This window comes from Eutrigla gurnardus, assembly GCF_963514095.1.
Source record: "Eutrigla gurnardus genome assembly, chromosome: 21".
NCBI lineage: Eukaryota > Metazoa > Chordata > Actinopteri > Perciformes > Triglidae > Eutrigla > Eutrigla gurnardus.
Window position 1 is genome coordinate 13,191,525 of NC_139932.1, and position 27,623 is coordinate 13,219,147.

The 27,623-nt window shown below is 42.0% G+C and overlaps 2 protein-coding genes across 4 annotated transcripts; one reads left to right on the plus strand and one right to left on the minus strand.

Annotated features, from left to right (window-relative positions):
* Positions 1–1,023: 1,023 nt before the first annotated feature.
* Positions 1,024–18,086, minus strand: LOC311032209 (uncharacterized protein; the record flags this gene model as incomplete). Its single annotated transcript, XM_084038844.1, has 18 exons — positions 17,911–18,086; positions 15,599–15,664; positions 14,974–15,090; positions 14,808–14,882; positions 14,574–14,669; positions 14,345–14,437; positions 14,196–14,267; positions 13,195–13,278; positions 12,358–12,479; positions 6,450–6,504; positions 5,042–5,107; positions 3,630–3,746; positions 3,464–3,538; positions 3,231–3,326; positions 3,009–3,101; positions 2,860–2,931; positions 1,869–1,961; positions 1,024–1,155 (listed from the first exon to the last, which is right to left on the minus strand). The coding sequence occupies exons 1-18, from the start codon at positions 17,968–17,970 to the stop codon at positions 1,024–1,026; spliced, it is 1,584 nt and encodes a 527-aa protein (XP_083894970.1). The 5' UTR covers positions 17,971–18,086.
* Positions 18,087–21,682: 3,596 nt separating this feature from the next.
* Positions 21,683–26,988, plus strand: LOC311031990 (pseudouridylate synthase PUS7L-like). 3 transcript variants are annotated; one of them, XM_084038590.1, is made up of 10 exons: positions 21,683–21,760; positions 22,308–23,134; positions 23,312–23,471; positions 23,601–23,820; positions 24,713–24,811; positions 25,017–25,098; positions 25,245–25,410; positions 25,704–25,812; positions 26,181–26,234; positions 26,339–26,988. In XM_084038590.1, exons 2-10 carry the CDS (start codon positions 22,351–22,353, stop codon positions 26,711–26,713), a joined length of 2,049 nt encoding a protein of 682 aa, XP_083894716.1. In that variant the 5' UTR covers positions 21,683–21,760; positions 22,308–22,350; the 3' UTR covers positions 26,714–26,988. The 3 variants fall into 3 exon arrangements, with proteins under 3 accessions (XP_083894716.1, XP_083894715.1, XP_083894717.1); XM_084038589.1 differs by having other exon boundaries at positions 21,718–21,882; XM_084038591.1 differs by lacking the exon at positions 21,683–21,760 and adding an exon at positions 21,989–22,009.
* Positions 26,989–27,623: the final 635 nt, after the last annotated feature.

Genomic DNA, 27,623 nt, shown 5'->3' on the forward strand with positions numbered 1-27,623 from the left:
AACTAGGCAGTGTTGATCAAATATGAATCCAGATTCTGTTACTGCACTACACATTTCCCGTCTCAAATGTTTTCAGAAACATGCTATAGCGTGCAGTTTAACTGTAAAATGAGATCGTTTGTGGCCCGGCCGCCATGTTGGAAACGGCAGAGCGAAACTCAAGTCCCGCCCACTTCCCAGGACATCTATCCAATTGATCCAACTTGAACACAGAACTGCCCACTCGCGGGTGCGTTCGACGGTCCGTTGCGTCCGTATCCGTCGCTGCCGGAGTTGAGGTACAGACACACCAACTCCGGCAACGGACGTCAAATCAACGGATCCCATTCATTGTCTATGTAGAGCAGGAGCTCCGCATGATGGATACGGCACGTCGAGTTGACGGCCCAGTCCCCGTATGTGAATTTGCATAAAGTTCAATAGATTGAACTTTATGCAAATGACGTCCGTCCAACGCAATGCCGCCGGCTCCAGAAACTTCGTTCAAACTATCAAACTAGGCAGTGTTGATCAAATATGAATCCAGATTATGTTACTGCACTACACATTTCCCGCCTCAAATGTTTTCAGAAACATGCTATAGCGTGCAGTTTAACTGTAAAATGAGATCGTTTGTGGCCCGGCCGCCATGTTGGAAACGGCAGAGCGAAACTCAAGTCCCGCCCACTTCCCAGGACGTCTATCCAATTGATCCAACTTGAACACAGAACCGCCCACTCGCCGGTGCGTTCGACCGTCCGGACAAGAACACTTGCACACACTTTAATGTGTATTTTGTACAAGTTCAAGACCCATTTTTATGCATTTTCTGAGTCGGTCAACTTTATTTTAGGCACAAACTATATATCTGGGCTGGTAAACCCAAACCTGCCGCAGTGGCTGGTGGCCAAAGAATATATATATATATATATATATATATATATATATTCACTGAATATATATATAATATATAACATATAATATATATAATATATTCATATTATAATATATATAATATATTCACTAAAAGGCACTGAATCCCAATCAGGTGTACTCGGGTTCTGAGAGGGCTGTGTAGTTGCCTGCTTTTGCCTCTCGACTGTAGACAACCACGGGGGTATCTTCCTTCTTATTCAGCTGACACAAGATGGAAATACAAAACACCACCGATAATACCTAAAAACAGAGAAACAGACGTTAGTTCCTTCCTGTTGTTTCAGCTGACGTTCTATATGTTGTTTTGATCGGAGCTGCAGCTTCACAACGAGACTGAAGGGGGCAGAAAAGTCCATGCAAAGGGAGGACACAGTAGGAACAGCACAGGTGTAAATAATCAAATTAACAATGGCTGGATTCTATGTAGCTTAGTCATCGTGGTGTTGTCATTAATGCTATTGGTAACATCTGTGCTTTCCCTGAGCGATTTATATATTCATTCCTCTCAGGTTTCATGTAAAAAAAACATCAATAAGATGACCACCGATATATCATTGAATAATTCATACTGACACTTATATTATTTTGACATACATTATTCAGAGAAACTGTGAATTCAAATATTCAAAAGCTCCAGAAAAGCTACTTGAGATCAAGAATGAACTCTGAACCTCGACTTTGCCTTCTGGAAGACAAGTTCTTTAATAAATGGGACATTTGAACATCTACATTGTCATGACAACCATGCAGGCAAACTTAATATAATCGGCGACTCCAGAAAAGCTGAGGTTTTGTCAACAGCCGTGAATTATGGTGAATAACGGGGCTTTAAAGCCGAGGGCGAGAGGGGAAGAATGGAGGCTTTGTATCCGACGAACAGTTAGAGAAGAGAAATCCGGAGGCAGGTAGACGGGTACAATCATGGTAGACACATAGAGACAGACAGTACATACCCAGAATAAAGTGATTCCTAGCATTATGCCCCCGATTACATTAAATCCCATCTTCTTGTACTCAATTAGGTCAATCAGGTATGGGAGGCACGGCTGAAACAGGAGAGCAGATCAATCAGTAGTTTTCAAGAGTGCATTAAGTTTGACAACCACAGTTTGAAACGGAACATTTTTGTAGAAGGATTGTAAGTCTTCCTGCCTTCGTATCATGTGTTTTCTAAATGCAACACACTGCAGCAGTGCAGGACTTGGCTGTCAAATTGCATGCTTTCTAATGTGATGCAATTCGTGACATTATCTGTTTCAGTTTCTGGTGGAAATTGTAAATGCTATATTATGGATTTTTTTTTTTTGGCGATGAATGTACAGTCTGTTCCTTTTGATGCAGAACCGGCCTGTGGCAAAGACAGGAGGGGCGCCATCCATACCTCAAATGAGGGAAGGGATTTTTTTTATTTTTTTTATATATAATACAAGTATTCTGAAAGGTTACAGATAGTTCATGCTGAACGAATGAGAGAGTGCAATAAGATACGATTAACAGCAGTACAAGATGTACGATTTAAAAAAAAAACCTTATCTACTGAACAAAAATTATCTACTGCAGACCAACAGCATGCTTTAGAAGATTAACGTTTCCTCATTGAATAGCTAAAGTGTATCTGTTTTTTTTCCGCTTCTACAATAAATTCAATCCCAAAGACATACAGCTATGCAGTTTCTGTGTGAGTGCATGGACACTATGATTGGTTGTGGCGTTAATCTCATTTAAAATCTTGCCTATAGGGCATCAAATTGCTCTGCTTTGCTTTATTTTAGTCAATAGGAGCGGTCAATAGGAAATTCCAATGAGGAAGTCATTCATTTTGTGTTTTTTCTTGCATTGTTGTTGTAATGCAGATTTCACAGTGGCATCATTTGACACAGCAACAGACTGCATATCAACCTGTATAGAATTAAAACATTTTGAATGGTGGAATGGTGTCATTACCTGGTTATAAATCATGACGGGCTGGTCATCGAGCGCATGCACAAACAGACTGCTGTCTCTAGGAGCTGGAACCTAGAAGACACGGACTAAATCATCATCCTGATGCAAAGGGCGAGTGTATTTACTGTTCTTTTACGTTTCACACTCACACACGGTTTGATGGCCTCTTCGATGCACAGGCAGGATTTTGGGATGTCGTAGCCCCAATCCGTGTAGCCCTGATCCAGTCCACAACACTGCAACTGGGAAGGAAGAGGGAAGGGTTAAAGCCTTTTGCTGTTTTGTTTTAAGTTATCACTTTCCAAAGAACTGCTTCTCTTCTTCAATGTGAAATCATACACAAACACACACACCCACACTAGGTTACCTACTTCCATCTGTACATCCTTCAAGCCTTCCATAGTAATCTCACTAGATTTAGTCAGTGGCAGCATGTGCAGGTATTCCTTCTTCAGCTCTTCCATGTCCTGCACAACGAGACCAAGTAATTAATTCAGTTCTACTGAATAGTTTTTCAAATCTAACGTCATATAGTCCATTTTGTGCTGGATCTAAAAGAAATCCAATGAAAGGACAACACATTTCAGAGTCAACTTTACAATACCTCTGGTATAGCAGCCAGTGTCTGAATTACACATGCAACCATGAACAGAATGCCCAGTATCATTCCAACTGCAAACTGAGACACACACAAACACACAGAAGTGAGTAATCAGATTCTGGGAAAAGACTGAATTACAACTAGAATTGTGTTTTCTTTCTTTACCCACCACGATAAGTGCCCACTGCTTCTCCTTGCAGGCACCATACAGACCAATGCTGGCCAAGACCAGCGATATGATGGAAATAATATACAAGGTACGAAGGCCTGCGAGCAACTTCTCTATCTGTGGAGAGAAAACAGCAGACACCAGCTGAAAAAGCAGACTGCGGTTGACCTGTGGCAGCATGCATGATGTGCCGGAAGCTCCTAAGTAGGGGTGGGACGATACGGGTAACTCACGATTCGATACTGTGACGATATTTGGCCCACGATAACGATAATATCACGATACACGATATCTGCGATATTCGATATATTGCAAGAAATTTCATCAACGATATATCACGATATGTGACTGAAAAAGAAAAAAATATGCATAAAAAATAAATTCCAAAACTTCGTACAATGTACAAATGAATAAACACTGTCCAGCTGGACACATTAAAGTGCATGAACATTAATAACATGTCTTATGTAAACCAGGACAGTGCTTTCTGATACTGAAAAGTCAGTAGCAACTTGTTTTATGTAAACTTGGGCCCGTTTTAGTTTAACAATAGCTAAACAAGATAAGAATAACATCAGAATTTAATGAAATATTGGGCACATTTCAGTATGCAACCAATTATGTGCAGAGTTATGTTCACCCATCCAGTATGGGAAGTCGGGCCTCAAACTGCTTGGAGCTCACAGCAACACTGGGCAGCACACGGCTCCGCGGATCCACACATGCGGACCCTCCGGCGGACGGTAAACACGCGCCGCCCGGAATCCTGCCCGTAAATAGGCAATCAGACCGGGCAGCGGGCGGCCCCCGCGGATCCGCTCCGGAGAACCGTAAACTCTTAGAGGCACCGACGGGAGTCTAAAAAAACCCGTAGACCCAAAATATTGATATTTGCCGTCAGTGTATCGATTAATTTATTGCGACAGAGAGCACAACAATATATTGCAATATCGATTTTTTTTCCCACCCCTACTCCTGAGGTCAAACAGGGCGTTTCTACACCGACTGCAACTATGTGTCTAATAGTCTGGATGTAATGAGGCGTTTTGTCTTTAGAAGAAACTTGTTGACTGTGTTTATCTCATGAACTGGAATAGTATACAAACCCACATGTCAACGTGGACTCAAAGTTGGACATTAACCCTTTTTATCTAATGTTGCAATAAAAACGAAATCTTTGTCAGTGAAGAATGACAAGTCACCACTAAATCACTGTGTCTGCTATTACATGTGTGCATGTAAAAGGACCATAGCAGTGTTTTTACATGGTTTATTATGTATAATTCACTATTTTTTTTATTTTATATGTGGATATATGCACAGCAGACACATGGAACTATGTGTGTATGCTAAGGGGTGCTTGGAACAGGAGAATATATATATATATGTATATAAACACATGCATATGTTACCTCTTCATCTTCGTGGATGTACCCATGGCTAAACAGAGTGAGTGCCAACAGCAGGGCACTGGCGATCTGCAAGGGCAGCAACAGGGCCAGAAATAGAGGTGTTAAGTTCAAGATAAATTAGACTAGTGGTTGTCATGCATGAAACTACAATCACTGCGGTTATGTCACACAACTCGGCATTAGCTGGAGCGGATAGGCGTAGCCATACACTCACCGGCCACTTAACGGCTTGTTAACGCAAATTTCTAATCAGCCAATCACATGGCAGCAACTCAATGCATTTAGGCATGTAGACATGGTCAAGACGATCTGCTGCAGTTCAAACCGAGCATCAGAATGGGGAAGAAATGTGATTTAAGTGACTTTGAATGTGGCACGGTTGTGCCAGACGGGCTGGTCTGAGTATTTCAGAAACTGCTGATCTACTGGGATTTTCACGCACAACCATCTCTAGGGTTTACAGAGAATGGTCCGAAAAAGAGAAAATATCCAGTGAGCGGCATTTCTGTGGGCGCAAATGCCTTGTTGATGCCAGAGGTCAGAGGAGAATGGCCAGACTGGTTCGAGCTGATAGAAAGGCAACAGTAACTCAAATAACCACGCGTTACAACCGAGGTATGCAGAAGAGCATCTCTGAACGCACAACACGTCGAACCTTGAGGCGGATGGGCTACAGCAGCAGAAGACCACACCGGGTGCCACTCCTGTCAGCTAAGAACAGGAAACTGAGGCTACAATTCGCACAGGCTCACCAAAATTGGACAATAGAAGATTGGAAAAACGTTGCCTGGTCTGATGAGTCTAGATTTCTGCTGCGACATTCGGATGGTAGGGTCAGAATTTGGCGTCAACAACATGAAAGCATGGATCCATCCTGCCTTGTATCAACGGTTCAGGCTGGTGGTGGTGGTGTAATGATGTGGGGGATATTTTCTTGGCACACTTTGGGCCCATTAGCACCAATTGAGCATTGTGTCAACGCCACAGCCTACCTGAGTATTGTTGCTGACCATGTCCATCCCTTTATGACCACAGTGTACCCATCTTCTGATGGCTACTTCCAGCAGGATAACGCGCCATGTCATAAAGCGCGAATCATCTCAGACTGATTTCTTGAGCGTGACAATGAGTTCACTGTACTCAAATGGCCTCCACAGTCACCAGATCTCAATCCAATAGAGCACCTTTGGGATGTCGTGGAACGGGAGATTCACATCATGGATGTGCAGCCCACAAATCTGCAGCAACTGCGTGATGCTATCATGTCAATATGGACCAAACTCTCTGAGGAATGTTTCCAGTACCTTGTTGAATCTATGCCACGAAGGATTAAGGCAGTTCTGAAGGCAAAAGGGGGTCCAACCCGGTACTAGCAAGGTGTACCTAATAAAGTGGCCAGTGAGTGTACTTCCAAATTCATTGTGTAGTCCCAAAGCAAAGTGACGTCTCCGAACCACTTGCTGCTGAGACAGCATGTAAAGAAAATTCAAATTGTGTTGTGAATCTGTTAAACAACGGGGAGACAACCGCCAGCCTGGCAGAGCAACAGTTAGGCAATTAGAAGATCTAGTACACCCCCAGGGAGACAAAAAACAGCCAAACCACAGGTTGCGCAATCCAGTCTTCAACTTCTGTGCAGTATAGAATGATGAGGAAGCTCACAAAACTTCCGTGGTTATTAATATTCCCGTGTACACTTTCAGATTTGCTATGTGTGTCTGTTAAAGTTGAGTTTTTAACCTTTGGTGTTACATAATCCAAGACTATCTTGAACAAATAGGCCAAACAAACAATCAATCAGCAGCTTAATCTGTACTAATAATGCTGATAATAATGTTGTGCATGTTGTGAAAAAAATGATGGTTAGAACATTGCAATAAAGTGTAATTGGTTTACTGGAAGAACACCATCCCATAAGGCACATTCCTGATACACCATATCATTTAATGCCATTAAAAGAGGGTTTGCTATGTATTAGCTACTATGCTGCTGACTCAATAATAGGTTAGGTCATGTCCGGGAGAGAATTGTTTTGTTATTGACAACATGTCCATTTTTTTTTTCTTTCATCCACTGGGCTTGACTTTCTCATCTGCTCTCGTTTACAGTGAATGTTGCCGCTTTTTAGTAAATTTCACAGAAAAACAATTGAATGGAAATGATCGATTGCACCTTTAAGCATCCGATACAACAGCTGTTTTTTATGGATAAATTCACGGATCATATTGCGGATCATCTCCAGAGCCTTCTAGTACGGAAGCGCATTGCATTCACTGGATAAAATAAATAAATAGATGCCTTATCTCGTAATTACGAGATCTCTTAATAGGAGAAAAGATCTCGTAATTATGAGAAAAGATAAGGAAAAAGAAACGTCTGTCAGAGAAGTCCTCTAGTGGCAATGATGGCGCTATCGCAGTTAATCTGCTATTACCACCTTCTCGGCTTGAGACAGTGGGAAAGTTTGAGGTTTCTGGAAAATGAGGATGGTATCAATATCAGTATGTCAACACTGCGCAGGCATCTCAAGACGTTGGGATTCCTGATCTCATAATTACGAGATATTTTCTCGTAATTACGAGATAAGGCGTCAAAAAAATTTTTATCCAGTGAATGCAATGCGCTTCCGTATTCTAGTGCCTCTAGTTGTATTTGACCATCGACCAAGACAAAATAAATAAATAAATAAATAAATAAATAAATAAATAAATAACTTACCACCTGCAAGCTTATCACGCCTATGTAACTCCGTTTCAAACAGACGTTCACTTTCCCCATTTTACCGTATTAAAAAGGAATGCGGCCACGGTTGAAAGTGTCCCTGGAACAGAAATCCACTTGCTAAATAGAGGAGAACTCAAAACAGACGTGTCTTCGCGCAATGCAGCTCTGTGTTTGTGTGCATGGGAGTAAAGGAGGGGGGAACGCCCCATGTTGTGCTGGTGCAAGACACTCCCCGTCGGGAGGGCGTGGATTTCGGAAAGGATGGTTCATATAATATTGTGGGACAGCACGTGTAGGCTATATTGGTATAAAAACTAGTAATCAGCTAAAAATGTGTGTATACCCTAGTTCCTTATGTATGGTGAAGTTCCTTTTAAAAGACAACTTTTCTGTGAAAATATTAATTGATAAGTAAACATTTAGATCGTCCCATTCAAACATTAAATATGGGTGAGCTTTGAACAGTGATGGGAAGTTAGCAGAAAAGCCATTTCAAGGTCATTAGGAGGTTAATGCATGTAACCGCATGGCCGCGTATGAGCGCCATGTCACACATTCTGCACCAGCTGGAGTGGACATGTACTTGCATTGCATTACAGGGGGAGGGGGTGATATTGTAAATGGCTTCTTCTGACTTAATTGTGTGGTGCAAGATAGAAAGGTTGCAAAAGAGTGAAGAGAAGAGAAGTCACAGGAGGTTCAGCAAACCTGATCATGTTACCGGGGAAAGAGCTGCGAGAGAAAGAGAGACTGATCTGGGCATCACGTTTCAAATCAAATCAATCTTTATTTATGGAGCACTTTTCATACACCTGGTGCGCAGCACAAAGTGCTTTACACAAAGTGCTTTACATAAAGATAAAAACAATAAAGTAAACCCCTCCCACCCTCCACACACACACACACACACACACACACACACACAATACCGGGAATAGGGAGACATGGCAAGGCACTGAGAATTGAGGAAGCGCCGTCATTGGGGCTATCCGCGCTGGGAGGAGTCACAGACTGTGCCAAGGGGGGCACCAGTGCCAAGGCCCTCCCTATTTGTGTGTTTCTGCGAGTGAACTTGCATTTAGCTCAGTCGCCATAAAGCACTTTCTGTCCGCCGTTGTTTCGGATGAACAAAGGAACTATAGTGAGCGGCTGTGTCACATGACCTCCCATCAGAGACCCCTCCCCACCCAGGCAACCATCTGTGACGTTGCTGCAACTTTATTTGGTCTCTGGAATTCCTCCAGAAGAATTTCAATTGAAGCAGATGCAGAGTGGAGCATTTCCTGACAGAGCGTCGGAAACATCTGGAGAGCATGACAAACACACACACTATGAGGGGCCGTCTGGGACATAATTCAGAATTACCTCTCACACACACAATGCTCTCATATACACTACTGAAACACTCTCACATAAACAACTGAAAAAGTATTTGCTCACACACACTACTGAAACGCTCTCGAACACACTACTGAAACGCTCTCACACAGACTACTGAAACGCTCTCATACACACTACTAAAACGCTCTCACACACACTTCTAAAACACTCTCACACACACTACTGAAACGCTCTCATACACACTACTGAAACACTCTCATACACACTACTGAAACGCTCTCGTACATACTACTTCACTTTAATTTGTAAGAGGATTTTACTTGGTTATATGAGAGCGTTTTAGTAGTGTGTGTGAGAGCGTTTTAGTAGTGTGTATGAGAGCGTTTTACTTGTATGTATGAGAGCATTTTAGTAGTGTGTGTGAGAGCGTTTTAGTAGTGTGTGTGAGAGCGTTTCAGTAGTGTGTATGAGAGAGTTTTACTTGTATGTATGAGAGCGTTTTAGTAGTGTGTGTGAGAGCGTTTTGTAGTGTGTATGTTTTTTTTTATTTATACACATTTATATTATGTAGGACTTCACACAGCTTATTTGTCTTAACGATTGATTAATTGCCAGCATCCTTGTAACTGCTGGGCCTCCCTTCCCAGGTGATTTTACTCGTTATGAGCATCAAGCTGATGGGCCAGATCAGAAGGAAGCAGGAGTTCATGGCTCTTCTCCAATCAAACAGATATGTTCCCGGCGCCTTTTAGTCACCTAGTATGTTTTGATACACACATAAAAATTATTATCAAGCACACCTTATTTGCATTTGCACATGTTAACACATTTTGCTGTATACAATAATCTGGCTTTTTTGTGCTATAGCAACCTGTTTTATTTTTATTTTTTCTTCTGTTAATGCATGTAACTGATATTGAAAAGTAATCTATATGAATTGAATCAATTTTAAATGACTGTTTTTGCCTTACTGCTGTAAAAACATTGCAATTTATTGAACACTTGTGAAATGTGCTGCTTGTCTTCAATAATCAGCACATTTTCAAATGCTTGTGTTTCTGATATTATGTTAAAAATGAATATATTACCAAGCATTAAGCAGCCATCTGTTCTTTTTTATGTAGCTAGGACAGATCCCAGCATTTTGTTATTTAGTAAGTGTTGTCATATCTGGATAATATTCAGATATTATTTATTTCCATTTCCTACATACCTGGATCCATCGCTGAGTCTTTGGAAAGATATTACAGATATTAATCTTATAGATATCTACTATACCTCAATTCAACGATTGGGTTTTTATTCAACACGTCTCGACTGGACCAACATCTTTTAAGCACACATACATTTAATATTCGTACTCGTCTTAGGCACACTTATTGAATTTTCAGCATTAGGGCAACCAATAATCTTTGAAAAATTATACTATTAATAACACTTATGTAGCACCTTTCTTCAAGAGTGTTTTACAAAAGTGCTTTGATTGAAATATAATCATTTATTTATTATCGAGCTATGTATTTTTCTTGGCTAAATAATCAGGTTGGACAACGGAATGAGGCCAGTTCCCGTTGGGACAACAGAATGTATGGATACCTTGTTATGCACAATGTATATTTAAGAAAACATCATCACTCCATTCAGTTGTTCTCAAAGCACATTTTAGTGGGCAAACGACGTCCGCTGCAGAAGAGATTCTGTTTGGTTGCACATTAAGTAGACATGCAGAAAAAAAATATTAAGCCTCCAAAATGTGATCTCACGGTTTGGAGATAAAATCCGGGCAAAGCTGCTGCAGACGGGCTGTGAGAGGCTCTCGTAGGAAAGAACGACATCACCAATGTCCTCGCTGAGACTGTAATGTCCCAACCGATGCCACTCTCACCGAAGAAGCCTTTAAGCCACATCACTCCTAACATGACTTGCTGCATGAGCTGCCTGAAATGTCTCCCTGACGAGTATGCTGTCAAATGAAGGTCATCTGACACAGCTGATCCAATGTCTACCTGTGCACTTTAACCATTAACGCCTAATATACAGTAGGTTCTTGCAAAGGATGGTATTTTTATTTTTGTCATACAGTTTTCTTATTTATGGAATGAACGTATGTAATATTTTGTAAATAGCAGGAATAAAATGTGATTCTTGTTCCTTTGATGTTTTTATTTGCGAAAAATCTTGTTGAATGCAAACCAGGAAGCAAACAAGGCACTGCAGTGGTTACATTTTTAGTCATGAGGTTAACACCTGATTGGGAGGCAGAGGGACACGGATAAGGGCTGGATCGTTCCCCTTTTTAATGCAGGGGAGAGGCAGCATGGCTAAAATCAAGACTTATAGGACTTTGGATTTGCTTCTTTGGTAATCAAACGCAGTTCATTATTTACATCCTCCCTGTTCCGTTTTCCTTCCTCCCTCTTCGGTCAAGCACCGAAACAGCTGATCCTTTAAATACTCCTGTTGTGCAACGCGGACATGTAGACAGAATGGAAAGTGGCAGTGCGCACTGCTCCAAATCGACTGTATAGCAGTATAATCGGGGGCACTGTAGTGGCAGGGACCAAAGGAACAAAGCACTGGCACCCACACATCAAGAGTCTTCTTGTTCATTGTGGGGAGGAAAAAAGCTAGAAGCAATCAGGGCCGTCTGTGAGTGCCGGTGCTTTGTTTCCTCTCTACCAATATATGTACCAATGACATCCTATTACATGAAACTATATGATAGAACTTTGGAAGTGCTTCGGCAGCTTCTTTAATCAAAATGTAATTGAAAAACCCCCATAAAACAGTCACTTATTAAAGCTCTAGTACATCCATAATGTAAATAGTTCTGCAGTCATGTCTTCATCAGTGCTTTAAAAAAACAAAAAAACACATTTTCTTTAACCACCTCAGTTGAATTCGTGATTGTGTTTCCATATCTTACAATACGCCTCACTTCACTGCCTGGAAGGGCTTTCAGCGTTGATCAAATGTGCTACATTCCAATCTGATGACATTTAATGCTCTGATGACAGTGGAAGCAGATATGCAGCGCTATCCCAGTTCTCAGAAGGGTGTTGGCCTCTCGACATGAGGGTCTGTGTGTGTACATCAGCCCACAGTTTCCCCCGTTGTAAAAAATGTTTACTCTATCTTTGGGGGTAAAAAATACATGTTTTATAGGTTGAAGGGGCAAAAAACAAACACAAAAAATACATACCAACCCAAAAGAATAAAAGTAAAAGGCACTGAATCCCAATCAGGTGTACTCGGGTTCTGAGAGGGCTGTGTAGTTGCCTGCTTTTGCCTCTGGACTGTAGACAACCACGGGGGTATCTTCCTTCTTATTCAGCTGACACAAGATGGAAATACAAAACACCACCGATAATACCTAAAAACAGAGAAACAGACGTTAGTTCCTTCCTGTTGTTTCAGCCGACGTTCTATATGTTGTTTTGATCGGAGCTGCAGCTTCACAACGAGACTGAAGGGGGCAGAAAAGTCCATGCAAAGGGAGGACACAGTAGGAACAGCACAGGTGTAAATAATCAAATTAACAATGGCTGGATTCTATGTAGCTTAGTCATCGTGGTGTCGTCATTAATGCTATTGGTAACATCTGTGCTTTCCCTGAGAGATTTATATATTCATTCCTCTCAGGTTTCATGTAAAAAAAACATCAATAAGATGACCACCGATATATCATTGAATAATTCATACTGACACTTGACACTTATTTTGAGATACATTATTCAGAGAAACTGTGAATTCAAATATTCAAAAGCTCCAGAAAAGCTACTTGAGATCAAGAATGAACTCTGAACCTCGACTTTGCCTTCTGGAAGACAAGTTCTTTAATAAATGGGACATTTGAACATCTACATTGTCATGACAACCATGCAGGCAAACTTAATATAATCGGCGACTCCAGAAAAGCTGAGGTTTTGTCAACAGCCGTGAATTATGGTGAATAACAGGGCTTTAAAGCCGAGGGCGAGAGGGGAAGAATGGAGGCTTTGTATCCGACGAACAGTTAGAGAAGAGAAATCCGGAGGCAGGTAGACGGGTACAATCATGGTAGACACATAGAAACAGACAGTACATACCCAGAATAAAGTGATTCCTAGCATTATGCCCAGGACTATATTCAATACCATCATCTCATACTCAATCATGTATGGGAGGCACGACTGAAACAGGAGAGCAGATCAATCAGTAGTTTTCAAGAGTGCATTAAGTTTGACAACCACAGTTTGAAACGGAACATTTTTGTAGAAGGATTGTAAGTCTTCCTGCCTTCGTATCATGTGTTTTCTAAATGCAACACACTGCAGCAGTGCAGGACTTGGCTGTCAAATTGCATGCTTTCTAATGTGATGCAATTTGTGACATTATCTGTTTCAGTTTCTGGTGGAAATTGTGAATGCTATATTATGGATTTTTTTTTTTTTTTTTGGCGATTAATGTACAGTCTGTTCCTTTTCATGCAGAACCGGCCTGTGGCAAAGACAGGAGGGGCGGCATCCATACCTCAAATGAGGGAAGGGATTTTTTTTTTCTTTTTATATAATAGTATATAAAAGTATTCTGAAAGGTTACAGATAGTTCATGCTGAACGAATGAGAGAGTGCAATAAGATACGATTAACAGCAGTACAAGATGTACGATTTTAAAAAAAAACCTCCCTCCGAGCCCCGGGAAGAAAATGATTATCTACTGCAGACCAACAGCATGCTTTAGAAGATTAACGTTTCCTCATTGAATAGCTAAAGTGTATCTGTTTTTTTTCCCGCTTCTACAATAAATTCAATCCCAAAGACATACAGCTATGCAGTTTCTGTGTGAGTGCATGGACACTATGATTGGTCGTGGCGTTAATCTCATTTAAAATCTTGCCTATAGGGCATCAAATTGCTCTGCTTTGCTTTATTTTAGTCAATAGGAGCGGTCAATAGGAAATTGCAATGAGGAAGTCATTAATTTTGTATTTTTTCTTGCATTGTTGTTGTAATGCAGATTTCACAGTGGCATCATTTGACACAGCAACAGACTGCATATCAACCTGTATAGAATTAAAACATTTTGAATGGTGGAATGGTGTCATTACCTGGTTATAAATCATGACGGGCTGGTCATCGAGCGCATGCGCAAACAGACTGCTGTCTCTAGGAGCTGGAACCTAGAAGACACGGACTAAATCATCATCCTGATGCAAAGGGCGAGTGTATTTACTGTTCTTTTACGTTTCACACTCACACACGGTTTGATGGCCTCTTCGATGCACAGGCAGGATTCTGGGATGTCGTAGCCCCAATCCGTGTAGCCCTGATCCAGTCCACAACACTGCAACTGGGAAGGAAGAGGGAAGGGTTAAAGCCTTTCGCTGTTTTGTTTTAAGTTATCACTTTCCAAAGTACTTGGAACTGCTTCTCTTCTTCAATTTGAAATCATACACAAACTCACACACCCACACTAGGTTACCTACTTCCATCTGTACATCCTTGAAGCCTTCCATAGTAATCTCACTAGATTTATTCAGTGGCAGCATGTGCAGGTATTCCTTCTTCAGCTCTTCCATGTCCTGCACAACGAGACCAAGTAATTAATTCAGTTCTACTGAATCGTTTTTCAAATCTAACGTCATATAGTCAATTTTGTGCTGGATTATAAAAGAAATCCAATGAAAGGACAACACATTTCAGAGTCAACTTTACAATACCTCTGGTCCAGCGGCCAGTGACTGAATTACACATGCAACCATGAACAGAATGCCCAGTATCATTCCAACTGCAAACTGAGACACACACAAACACACAGAAGTGAGTAATCAGATTCTGGGAAAAGACTGAATTACAACTAGAATTGTGTTTTCTTTCTTTACCCACCACGATAAGTGCCCACTGCTTCTCCTTGCAGGCACCATACAGACCAATGCTGGCCCAGACCAGCGATATGATGGAAACAATATACAAGGCACGAAGGCCTGCGAGCCACTTCTCTATCTGTGGAGAGAAAACAGCAGACACCAGCTGAAAAAGCAGACTGCGGTTGACCTGTGGCAGCATGCATGATGTGCCTGAAGCTCCTGAGGTCAAACAGGGTGTTTCTACACCGACTGCAACTATGTGTCTAATAGTCTGAATGTAATGAGGCGTTTTGGCTTTAGAAGAAACTTGTTGACTGTGTTAATCTCATGAACTGGAATAGTATACAAACCCACATGTCAACGTGGACTCAAAGTTGGACATTAACCCTTTTTATCTAATGTTGCAATAAAAACTAAATCTTTGTCAATGAAGTATGACAAGTCACCACTAAATCACTGTGTCTGCTATTACATTAAAAGGACCATAGCAGTGTTTTTACATGGTTTATTATGTATTTACTATTTTTTTTATTTTATATGTGGATATATGTACAGCAGACACATGGAACTATGTGTGTATGCTAAGGGGTGCTTGAAACAGGAGAAAATATATATATATGTATATAAACACATGCATATGTTACCTCTTCATCTTCGTGGAAGTACCCATGGCTAAACAGAGTGAATGCCAACAGCAGGGCACTGGCGATCTGCAAGGGCAGCAACAGGGCCAGAAATAGAGGTGTTAAGTTCAAGATAAATTAGACGAGTGGTTGTCATGCATGAAACTACAATCACTGCGGTTATGTCACACAACTCGGCATTAGCTGGAGCGGATAGGCGTAGCCATACACTCACCGGCCACTTAACGGCTTGTTAACGCAAATTTCTAATCAGCCAATCACATGGCAGCAACTCAATGCATTTAGGCATGTAGACATGGTCAAGACGATCTGCTGCAGTTCAAACCCAGCATCAGAATGGGGAAGAAAGGTGATTTAAGTGACTTTGAATGTGGCACGGTCGTGCCAGACGGGCTGGTCTGAGTATTTCAGAAACTGCTGATCTACTAGGATTTTCACGTACAACCATCTCTAGGGTTTACAGAGAATGGTCCGAAAAAGAGAAAATATCCAGTGAGCGGCAGTTCTGTGGGCGCAAATGCCTTGTTGATGCCAGAGGTCAGAGGAGAATGGCCAGACTGGTTCGAGCTGATAGAAAGGCAACAGTAACTCAAATAACCACTCGTTACAACCGAGGTATGCAGAAGAGCATCTCTGAACGCACAACACGTCGAACCTTGAGGCGGATGGGCTACAGCAGCAGAAGACCACACCGGGTGCCACTCCTGTCAGCTAAGAACAGGAAACTGAGGCTACAATTCGCACAGGCTCACCAAAATTGGACAATAGAAGATTGGAAAAACGTTGCCTGGTCTGATGAGTCTCGATTTCTGCTGTGACATTCGGATGGTAGGGTCAGAATTTGGCGTCAACAACATGAAAGCATGGATCCATCCTGCCTTGTATCAACGGTTCAGGCTGGTGGTGGTGGTGTAATGATGTGGGGGATATTTTCTTGGCACACTTTGGGCCCATTAGCACCAATTGAGCATTGTGTCAACGCCACAGCCTACCTGAGTATTGTTGCTGACCATGTCCATCCCTTTATGACCACAGTGTACCCATCTTCTGATGGCTACTTCCAGCAGGATAACGCGCCATGTCATAAAGCGCGAATCATCTCAGACTGATTTCTTGAGCATGACAATGAGTTCACTGTACTCAAATGGCCTCCACAGTCACCAGATCTCAATCCAATAGAGCACCTTTGGGATGTGGTGGAACGGGAGATTCACATCATGGATGTGCAGCCCACAAATCTGCAGCAACTGCGTGATGCTATCATGTCAATATGGACCAAACTCTCTGAGGAATGTTTCCAGTACCTTGTTGAATCTATGCCACGAAGGATTAAGGCAGTTCTGAAGGCAAAAGGGGGTCCAACCCGGTACTAGCAAGGTGTACCTAATAAAGTGGCCGGTGAGTGTACTTCCAAATTCATTGTGTAGTCCCAAAGCAAAGTGACGTCTCCGAACCACTTGCTGCTGAGACAGCATGTAAAGAAAATTCAAATTGTGTTGTGAATCTGTTAAACAACGGGGAGACAACCGCCAGCCTGGCAGAGCAACAGTTAGGCAATTAGAAGATCTAGTACACCCCCAGGGAGACAAAAACCAGCCAAACCACAGGTTGCGCAATCCAGTCTTCAACTTCTGTGCAGTATAGAATGATGAGGAAGCTCACAAAACTTCCGTGGAAATTAATATTCCCGTGTACACTTTCAGATTTGCTATGTGTGTCTGTTAAAGTTGAGTTTTTAACCTTTGGTGTTACATAATCCAAGACTATCTTGAACAAATAGGCCAAATTGATTGTTTAATCAATCAGCAGCTTAATCTGTACTAATAATGCTGATAATAATGTTGTGCATGTTGTGAAAAAAATGATGGTTAGAACATTGCAATAAAGTGTAATTGGTTTACTGGAAGAACACCATCCCATAAGGCACATTCCTGATACACCATATCATTTAATGCCATTAAAAGAGGGTTTGCTATGTATTAGCTACTATGCTGCTGACTCATTAATAATAGGTTAGGTCATGTCCGGGAGAGAATTGTTTTGTTATTGACAACATGTGTATTTTTTTTTTCTTTCATCCACCGGGCTTGACTTTCTCATCTGCTCTCGTTTACAGTGATGTTGCCGCTTTTTAGTAAATTTCACAGAAAAACAATTGAATGGAAATGATCGATTGCACCTTTAAGCATCCGATACAACAGCTGTTTTTTATGGATAAATTCACGGATCATATCGCGGATCATCTCCAGAGCCTTCTAGTGCCTCTAGTTGTATTTGACCATCGACCAAGAGAAAATAAATAAATAACTTACCACCTTCAAGCTTATCACGCTTATGTAACTCCGTTTCAAACAGACGTTCACTTTCCCCATTTTACCGTATTAAAAAGGAATGCGGCCACGGTTGAAAGTGTCCCTGGAACAGAAATCCACTTGCTAAATAGAGGAGAACTCAAAACAGACGTGTCTTCGCGCAAAGCAGCTCTGTGTTTGTGTGCATGGGAGTAAAGGAGGGGGGAACGTCCCATGTTGTGCTGGTGCAAGACACTCCCCGTCGGGAGGGCGGGGATTTCGGAAAGGATGGTTCATATAATATTGTGGGACAGCACGTGTATATATTGGTATAAAAACTATTAATCAGCTAAAAATGTGTTTATACCCTAGTTCCTTATGTATGGTGAAGTTCCTTTTAAAAGACAACTTTTCTGTGAAAATATTAATTGATAAGTAAACATTTAGATCGTCCCATTCAAACATTAAATATGGGTGAGCTTTGAACAGTGGTGGGAAGTTAGCAGAAAAGCCATTTCAAGGTCGTTAATGCATGTAACCGCATGGCCGCGTATGAGCGCCATGTCACACATTCTGCACCAGCTGGAGTGGACATGTACTTGCATTGCATTACAGGGGGAGGGGGTGATATTGTAAACGGCTTCTTCTGAGTTAATTGTGTGGTGAAAGATAGAAAGGTTGCAAAAGAGTGAAGAGAAGAGAAATCACAGGAGGTTCAGCAAACCTGATCATGTTACCGGGGAAAGAGCTGCGAGAGAAAGAGAGACTGATCTGGGCATCACGTTTCAAATCAAATCAATCTTTATTTATGGAGCACTTTTCATACAACAGGTGCGCAGCACAAAGGGCTTTACACAAAGTGCTTTACACAAAGATAAAAACAATAAAGTAAACCCCTTCCACACACTCACCCACACACACACACACACACACAAACACAATACCGGGAATAGGGAGACATGGCAAGGCACTGAGAATTGAGGAAGCGCCGTCATTGGGGCCACCCACACTGGGAGGAGTCACAGACTGTGCCAAGGGGGGCACCAGTGCCAAGGCCCTCCCTATTTGTGTGTTTCTGCGAGTGAACTTGCATTTAGCTCAGTCGCCATAAAGCACTTTCTGTCCGCCGTTGTTTTGGATGAACAAAGGAACTATAGTGAGCGGCTGTGTCACATGACCTCCCATCAGAGACCCCTCCCCACCCAGGCAACCATCTGTGACGTTGCTGCAACTTTATTTGGTCTCTGGAAATTCCTCCAGAAGAATTTCAATTGAAGCAGATGCAGAGTGGAGCATTTCCTGACAGAGCCTCGGAAACATCTGGAGAGAGGATGTTGGCGGGCGGAAGGATGCACTCTCCCGAAAGGTCTTCCATTTACTGGAGACGCTTGGATCAATTCTGTCCTCTGGAGATAAATGTTGCACAGTTTTTCGTGGAGCAGCATTTTGGAGAAAATGTTGAAATACTTGGAGAAGTATAAGAGTGAAGGATTCATGCACAGCGTTGCATTGGCTGTCCAACACTGCAGATTATCCTAAATTACATTTATTTTCAGTTTATTTTTCGGCTTAAATGTACAGCCACACTTATAACATACAACTGTTGCCATGACGATGATCTGCCGTTGCGTTGTTTCCGGTCACACTGACATTGTCTCTCGACGTCAAACCATCATAAACGTGAACACGTAGTGTGCATAAAAGGCTGTGGTTGACCAATTAATACAGTTTTTTTGCTGTAGCACCTGCAATTACAGTTGTTTACTACAAATAGCACCAATTCAAACTTCTACAAGAATCTTACAGACCTTGTGAGTTGATGTCAAATACATAATGTCCCTTTGTTACAACCTCGCCCACTACTGGGGTAAGTAAACATACACGTGGGAAAGTTGTAACAATTACACAGAAGAAGCAAACACAAAGGCCACCCCATGAAATATGCTGCAAAAACAGGTTTATTTAAATAAAAGAACAATGTAACAATATCTGTGACTGACTGACACTTTCTGTTTGACTCTTACTTTATGGGTGTGATTGTTCGAGTAGAGTGGTCTCTACTATTGTGAGTCTGATAAGAAAAACAATGTTTTGGTTTGGAGTTGCCATGTGGCTCCCCGCCATTTAAAATAAGTGCTGCAACCCACCCAACCCTGTCAGCCATTGTTTAGCTCACTGTAAGTTTGTAAATTGACACTCCTGAAGGTTTTTAGAGCAAATATCAAATTGGCACATTGCTTCGGCAGATTCTTCTGCTACTCTGTTATCCCCTCAGTTTAAATAATACTTTTGCCTGTTTCAGTTGTTCATTGAGTGGTATTTAGCTTCTCATCTAACTCTTGGCAAGACAGCCAATAAACATATTTCACAAGATGTCAAACTGTTCCCTTTCCATCTTCATATTTTTTATGGAATATGTCTGTCCGTGCATAGTTTCATTAAGTTCTTTCATGTGCTGTATTTTGCTGGGATAGATGAGCATGTTGTTTTCGGCATCTCACAAATCGTTTTTGAAGGTTTTGGTTCCCGTGGGGAGCGTTAGAACTGCTGATACTCCAGCTGTGAGTTCACACTGAATCATTGGGAGGAATTCGCCAACTTCAAAAAAACCCACGTGTGAAGCAGGTATCACATGCTTTAAACTTTTTACTTGATATCCTCAGCAGATGGGATTCCTCCCCCACTCCCGGGGAGACTTCTTCAGGGCCTCGGTCCAAAGTTGTACTAGTATTAGAAACATATCACTATAAATTTAATTATTGTGCAGCTTGGAGACAATGGGTCCAACGTCTGCAGTTATGCAACTACTCTGGATCTTGAGATGAAACCTAGATTTTAACAACAGTGAGGAAATGGAAAATGGAAAATATGCTCTCAGTTGTTTTCATTACAATCATGATCCAGGCTGTAGTTTTTTTTGTTTTTGTACGTGACCTATTGCCTTCTTAGATAGTCCCGGGAGCTGGGCAAAAGGTGGAGTCTTATTCAATGATTACTATGTGTTTATTTTGGGGGGAAATGACAGTACATTCCATTATGTTGTTTAAAACTTCCAAGAAATCAGTGTGTTTTGGGAGTCTGTGATCAAAAAGTGTCACTTAGAATATGCAAAATCAGATATTTATATAAGAGACACGCACAATCTATGTCATTAACATAAAGTTAAAGACAAGGCAATTCCCTTTACCTGTTACTTTTGGGAAGAAATACTTGGCAAACTAATTGACAGCAAATGTGGATGAGTTTTTTTTTTCGGTCCATGAATTGTAGGACGTATTTATGACTCAGGACTGTGGGATCTGTGCTGTTTCTTGGCTTCAAGTTGGATTGTTTACAGTAAGTGTGCTTACATGAAGCAAAAACGAGATAAGACGCAAGACAAAATATTTTGACAGTAGGTTGAATCCTTGTCAGGAATTGCTATTGCAAGTTATTTCAAGTTATTTATTTTTTGCTGATATGTTTCATGGTAATAGCCTCCTGTGTATGATACGATGGAAAGCTGAAGATCAGCTACTAAATAGACCTAGTGACACTAACTTTAAAAAACAGATTCATTTGGTTGTATCATTGGTTTGAATGCAAATAAATACATATTATTATGTCTAAAATTCTTATTATGTCTTCCTGATTCCATTTTAGTAATTTGGAACTATCATTCTTATTACTTTTCTATATTATTATTATTATTACATCAATAGTATAATTCAACGAGCACTTACAGCGCCATTAAAATTGAATTTAGTGCAACACATGGACTGGTGTCTGCCCCTTTAAGAAACGTGACTGTCACGTGACGCGGAAGTGGACTGGATTGTTTCAGCGTTGTTGTGTTTACATCAACAGCTCCTTGTTTACATACTGCGTGCAGGTTCGTTGAGTGAACAGTTTTCATTATCCCTTCACTATGAACGCGTGTACCTGTTTTAAAGACCGGGCTGTGATTTATTTTCTTTGTTGTAGCGGGCTCAGCTCTCTGTCAGGACAGTCGAGGTAGGATTTATGTGTAGCACACGGATATTACTGTACATTGACGGGCTATTTCGCGGCTACAACCTCGGCGAGAAGTAGAAATAAAGCACCTATCGTCGTTCTAAACATCCCGACATCGTTTTTTAAGGTGTGCCCAAACTCTGACTGCTTTAAAAAGGCAGGTTTAAAACCCTATTCCTCTCTGCCGCCGTCTAATGTATGTTGTAGCCCGAGCTATTCATCTTCTCTTTTGTGTCTGATTATGTGTAAATGTTTGCATTCTCCATTGCATACGATTTTTAAAGTACGTTTCCTTAAATACACTAAAACACTCCAACATAAGCGTGTGAATTGTGCCATATAAATGCACATACCTTGTATACTGTTACTTCAATAAGAGCTGATACAATTGTATTCAAATGTGTTTATTTCCGTTGTCTTTTCAGCAACAGGACTTGGTGAGACCTGCAGTGTTTGGATGAAGTAACCATGAAGCAGGACAGTGATGCTGCCAACGTCCCCGCGTGCTTCATATCCAACCATGAAGGTTTTCTTGGAAGCATCAAAAACTTTGTCAAAGACTTTGTGGTGACTGAGATTGACATCAGTGGACAGCGTGTTAACACAGCAGCAGCCGCACAGACGCCAGACTTTGCCTCGTCGGTTAAAAATGATGAAACCAGTGCAGAATGTAAGTGGAATAATCATTCCACGGTCTCACAGGACACTGATGCCGCTGATTGTGGTTTGGATGGCACCATACATAGTCCAGGGAGTTTCGATCTAAGCGTGATTTTAGGCCAGTCCGTCAGCGAGGAGCTCGAGCAGTTTGTGTTGACTCTCAAAGAAAAGCCGACCAAGCAGGAGCTGTCTCTGGGCTCCTTCACTGACAAACACCACAGAGCAAACGTCCACCGGGCCGTCCGGCACCGCTTTCCCTTCCTCATGACGGTCACCATTCAGCCCGAGATCAGGGTGAGGGAAGACCCGGACTACAGAGAGCTCTCCCAGCTGGTTACGGAGGACGAAGCGGAGGACTTCTTCAGGTTCATAGACGCCAAAGTGCGAGGCTCCTCTTACACGTTCGGACCTGATCACGACAAGGAGCACAGGACGACGGTCCACCACTTCCTCAGCCGAAGGTTCGGCAAACTGGTGGAGACTAAAAGCTTCACCGACCAGGGGACAACGGCGATCTCTGTGAGGCTGAGAGAGCAAGGGAGGCCGAAGAAACGAACCGCAGAGGAACGTAAAGAAGAAGAAGTTTATACTGGTAAGGAGCAGGGTAGCAACTTCCTTTTTACTAATTGTTACCCCCAAAAAGGTCACAAGATCATAAAGTAAGGAACCTTTTAAGTTCAAACAATGTAGTAGCGACACTTAAGATTTTAATTTAAATAACCTGTGTGTGTGTGTGTGTGTGTGTGTGTGTGTGTGTCGCCTCTTTCAGCTTTCACTCTGCGTAAGGAGAACCTGGAGACTCTGGAGGCCATCAGCTACATGGCAGCCGCTCTTGGCGTCCTACCATCGGATTTCACCTACGCTGGGATCAAGGATAAGAGAGCCATCACTTATCAGTCCATGGTGGTCAAGAAGGTCTCAACCCAACGGTATTCTGCGTTTCTTTCATGGATTCATTTCTCCCTATTCACTAATTGGCGAGGCAAAAAAGCTGGAAAGATGATTGTTGGAGTTCCCTTCAAAGAGAAACCTATTTATTTGATGTGATTGATCACTAGGTTGAAAGAGAAAACAGCTGAGTTCGAGAAGAGAGGGATGCGTCTGTCTCAGATCCGTGCCGTCAGTGAGCCCCTCAGGCTCGGACGTCTGAGGGGGAACCACTTTGACCTGGTGGTCCGAGACCTGAGACTACACGGGGCCAGCGACGCACACTCCTCTGGTGCAGACACGCACACTCGCCTGGCAACGCTGGTAAAGGAAGCAGTGGAGAATGTCAAGGTATATTCAAAACTTTCCAAATCGTGCGATGTTTCAAGTAGAGCTTTTTACATGTGAACCATCGCAAATGATCAACTTTCATGTCACGTCTTCAATTCTGTGTAGACGTCATTTATTATCCTAAGATTTAAAAAAATCTCATGAAAAAGATTAGCACCCAAATGGTTTTTGCCACCAATATAAAAAGAGAACGAGACACAATTTAAGCTATCCCATGAGCCATATTTGATTCACCAAATTTCACATGATGTCGAGGTCAAATTTGAACCCACTACAACAATACTAGAGATTTACACTTAAAGGGATGTTACAACATTTGTTATGCTCTTTGCATTTCTTCTCTTGAAGGAGGGATGACCAACAAGGCACCAATATATTACATTTATGCGATTGATTGTAAAGGATAATTCTGGTGATATTCTATATTTCTTTTCTGTTTTCAAAATAAGACCAAAACCATCAATGCATTGATCCCATTAACCAAGAAACTATGTATTTCCTATGTTTATATCATATTCCTGTGTGCGTTATGAGGCAGTGCTGCATTAGTTAATATTTTCCTCCATTACAATGAACACAGGAGTAGTTTGTATACGGCTTCAATTTGTTTCGAGTCAGTCCCACATTCTGCTGCCGTATCCTTACTAGACCACAAAATGTGTATTAATCTGCGGCTGAAAATAGTCCCCAGTAAATGTGCTATTTTGGAAGATCACTTCATTGGTCAGATGCCATGGACTTGGTGCTTAGAGCCACAGAGAAGGCAGGAAAGACAGACCGCACATTGTTGCTGTTAGTCCTTTTTAAGAGATATGTTGACAATAATTCAAAAACTATCTATCTAAAAACAGATTGCTGCTGCCACGTTCACCTGGTTTGTCTCTCTTCACAGGCCAGAGGTTTTGTCAACTACTACGGACCACAGAGGTTTGGGAGCGTGCAGAGCGTTCAGTCTGACATCGTAGGTCTGGCTTTACTCAAAGAAGACATGGTAGGTGTTGCAGTAGGTTATTATATACATGACCAGATGTTACTTCCTTTCATGCTGTTAAAGTGGATATCATGCAGCCTGAAATACTTCCAGAGGGAATGAATGTGAAATAAGTCACATTCACGCGCCAGCAGGTTGCACAGCAAGGTGTTGTTAGTGTATGATGTATTATGTGTTGCTGTGTGTGTGTGTGTGTGTGACACAGGTGAGCGCCGTGCGTCTCTTTTTCACTCCAGAGGACGTCAGTGATCCTCAAAACCACGCTAAGAGACACTTCCTCTCCACAGGTGAGAGCTAGGACTTCTGGTTTATTAAATCTTTGAAAATACCTCAAATTGTTTTGTTTTTTTTAATCTGGGAATTCAACATGCTTTTCTGGGAATTCAACATGCTTTTCTGCCTTTATCACTCTTCCTTGCTTCTCCATAACCAGATAACGCAAAGGAGTCTTTGGCGCTGATGCCGTTATCGAAGGCCAGGGAGCGACTGATGCTTCGGGCCCTGAACCGCTACGGTACAGGTCCGGATGGTTGCACCCAGGCCTGGCTAAGCCTGCCCCACAGCATGAGAGTCTTCTACCCACACGCCTACTGTAGCAGGTTAGCTGCAAGGAAAATACCTTCCCTTTCCCTCCCCTTTTTTTTTAACGAGATTCCTGCCATGTTCAAACTCACTTTTCACTTGGCTAATGAGCAGCTCCACTACACTGTTATGCATTTGGTTTTGACAGCTAGATTGGAACCAAACCTGTCATGTATCATCATTACATTTAAGTAAAAAGCTAACATCAGATTTCCAGGCTTTCATCTCTTTAATTCATATACACACACTCTGTCTTAAGAGCGATTTTTGCTTCCTTTTTTACAATCATGCATCTGTTTGTGGTTGTCAGAGTGTGGAACGAGGCAGTGGCACACAGGCTGACGACTCTGGGCCACAGTGCCAGGCAAGGAGACCTGGTGTGGATTCAGGGAGACCCGGGAGAAAGCAGCTCGGCTCAGGTAAGAGAGGGTGACTATGAGGTTCAAACTCTCTGGCTTTCACATCCAATCTAGGTGCTAACATGGATCAGTCTTCTCACCCGGCCCCAAAAACCCTCCAGGGGAATAAATACGTTGAATATTGGGTGCTTGATCTTGAAGGAGAAATATATCACTAATGGAGAGTCAATCCTCACAAAGGCCCGATACAAAAAAGGAAAATATCCCAAGGAGAGGAAAAGTCTTGGGTTCAGGACATTTTCTTACATCGTGTCCTCAATAAAATGGCTTAAAGGCCATTTCGGCAGTAAACAGGGTTATTAAAGGAGCTATTCTGTTCTCTTGATTGCAGGGCGCACTTACTGACCTTTCCTTCCTTTAATTCCCAGATCCATGTGGTGACAGACCAAGAGGAGCATGAGGGGGTGTACACACTGGGGCATGTATGTAGCTCAGGGACATTCATCTACTGTAAATGCAATTGTTTATTTTCTTTTGACCTTTCTCGTCGCTTATCTTTGGTTCTGCGTTTCTATCAACCCGTCAGGTGTTACTGCCGATGCCGGGCAACACCGTGAAGTATCCAGAAAACGCCATGGGGACTTGGTTCCAGGAGAGACTGGCAAGGGACGGACTGGACGCCTGCCGCTTCAGAGTCGGCAGCCTCAAACTGAATCTGCCCGGCTGCTACCGCCCCCTGCTGGCCTCAACGAGCAACCTCAGCTACCAGCTGCAGAGGGCAGCCTGCGGGGAGGGAGGAGGAGAGGTGACAGGAAGCAGCAGTCGGAACAGCGGCAGGCAGCGGAATGGCACAAAAGTAGAAGGGGAGCACGACTCGCTCACTCTCACCTTAAACTTCGACCTGGACTCCTCCTGCTATGCGACCATCTGCCTCAGAGAGATCATGAAGTGTGACCTCTAGAGGTCAAGGGACGTCTTGTTCCCGTCTACATACTTTGCAGAGGAGAAGGAGGATTTCTTGTTTTTAGTTTTTTTGTAACTCATCATTGTGATACATTATCAGTAGCCTTTTGGTTTGATGTCGACGTAATGAGCATAAGACTGTTTATAAATAGAAAAGAATATAGACGGAAAATGCATAATGTGCAACCGATGAAACAAATGAACAAATCTAAATGTAAAACCGCGTGAACAGTGTTTGTTTTGTGCCATGAATAAAACTTTTAGAAATAAATCTACTTTTCTTTTTCTTAACTTTGAAAAAGCTTTTATTTTGAAAACTTCCCACTCAAAATCTCCTTAGGTGAAGGCATTCCCTCCACATTGGGATACATTTTCAAGAATTTAAGGCTTTACAAATACAAAAATCTTCAGTTTTGTCTCTTTGGTTAATTTTGTTATGGATCAAGAAATATCTTACAAGATTTTTAGGTTATTGTACTGTCCACTAATCACCACAAGATGGAGACAACATATAGTCCATCAATTAACAGGAGCCTCTTCCTGTAAGTGCAATGTAAAAACACAGTTTCAACTTATTTATCCTATTTGTAAAAGTGGAAATGTTTCATTAAAAGTCCACCAAATGACCATCTGCCCTGTTGTCGTAATATTGATCATCATTGAAATCTTACTATGATTATGTTATCTGGGGCTAAATACATTGTGCCAGTTCATAATATCCTCTCTCACGTAAACGTTGCCGTAAGCAACGTGAAAAAGGAAAATATGGACGTTTTAGTTGGAGGTGGGTTCTGACATGCAGCCTGTCATCAACCCGGAGCACCGTCTGATAAAGTGCCTGCCTGTAAGCGAAACTGTCTACCAAGGAGACACATTAGCAGTAATGAGTTTCTTCCCTGTTTAAGGAG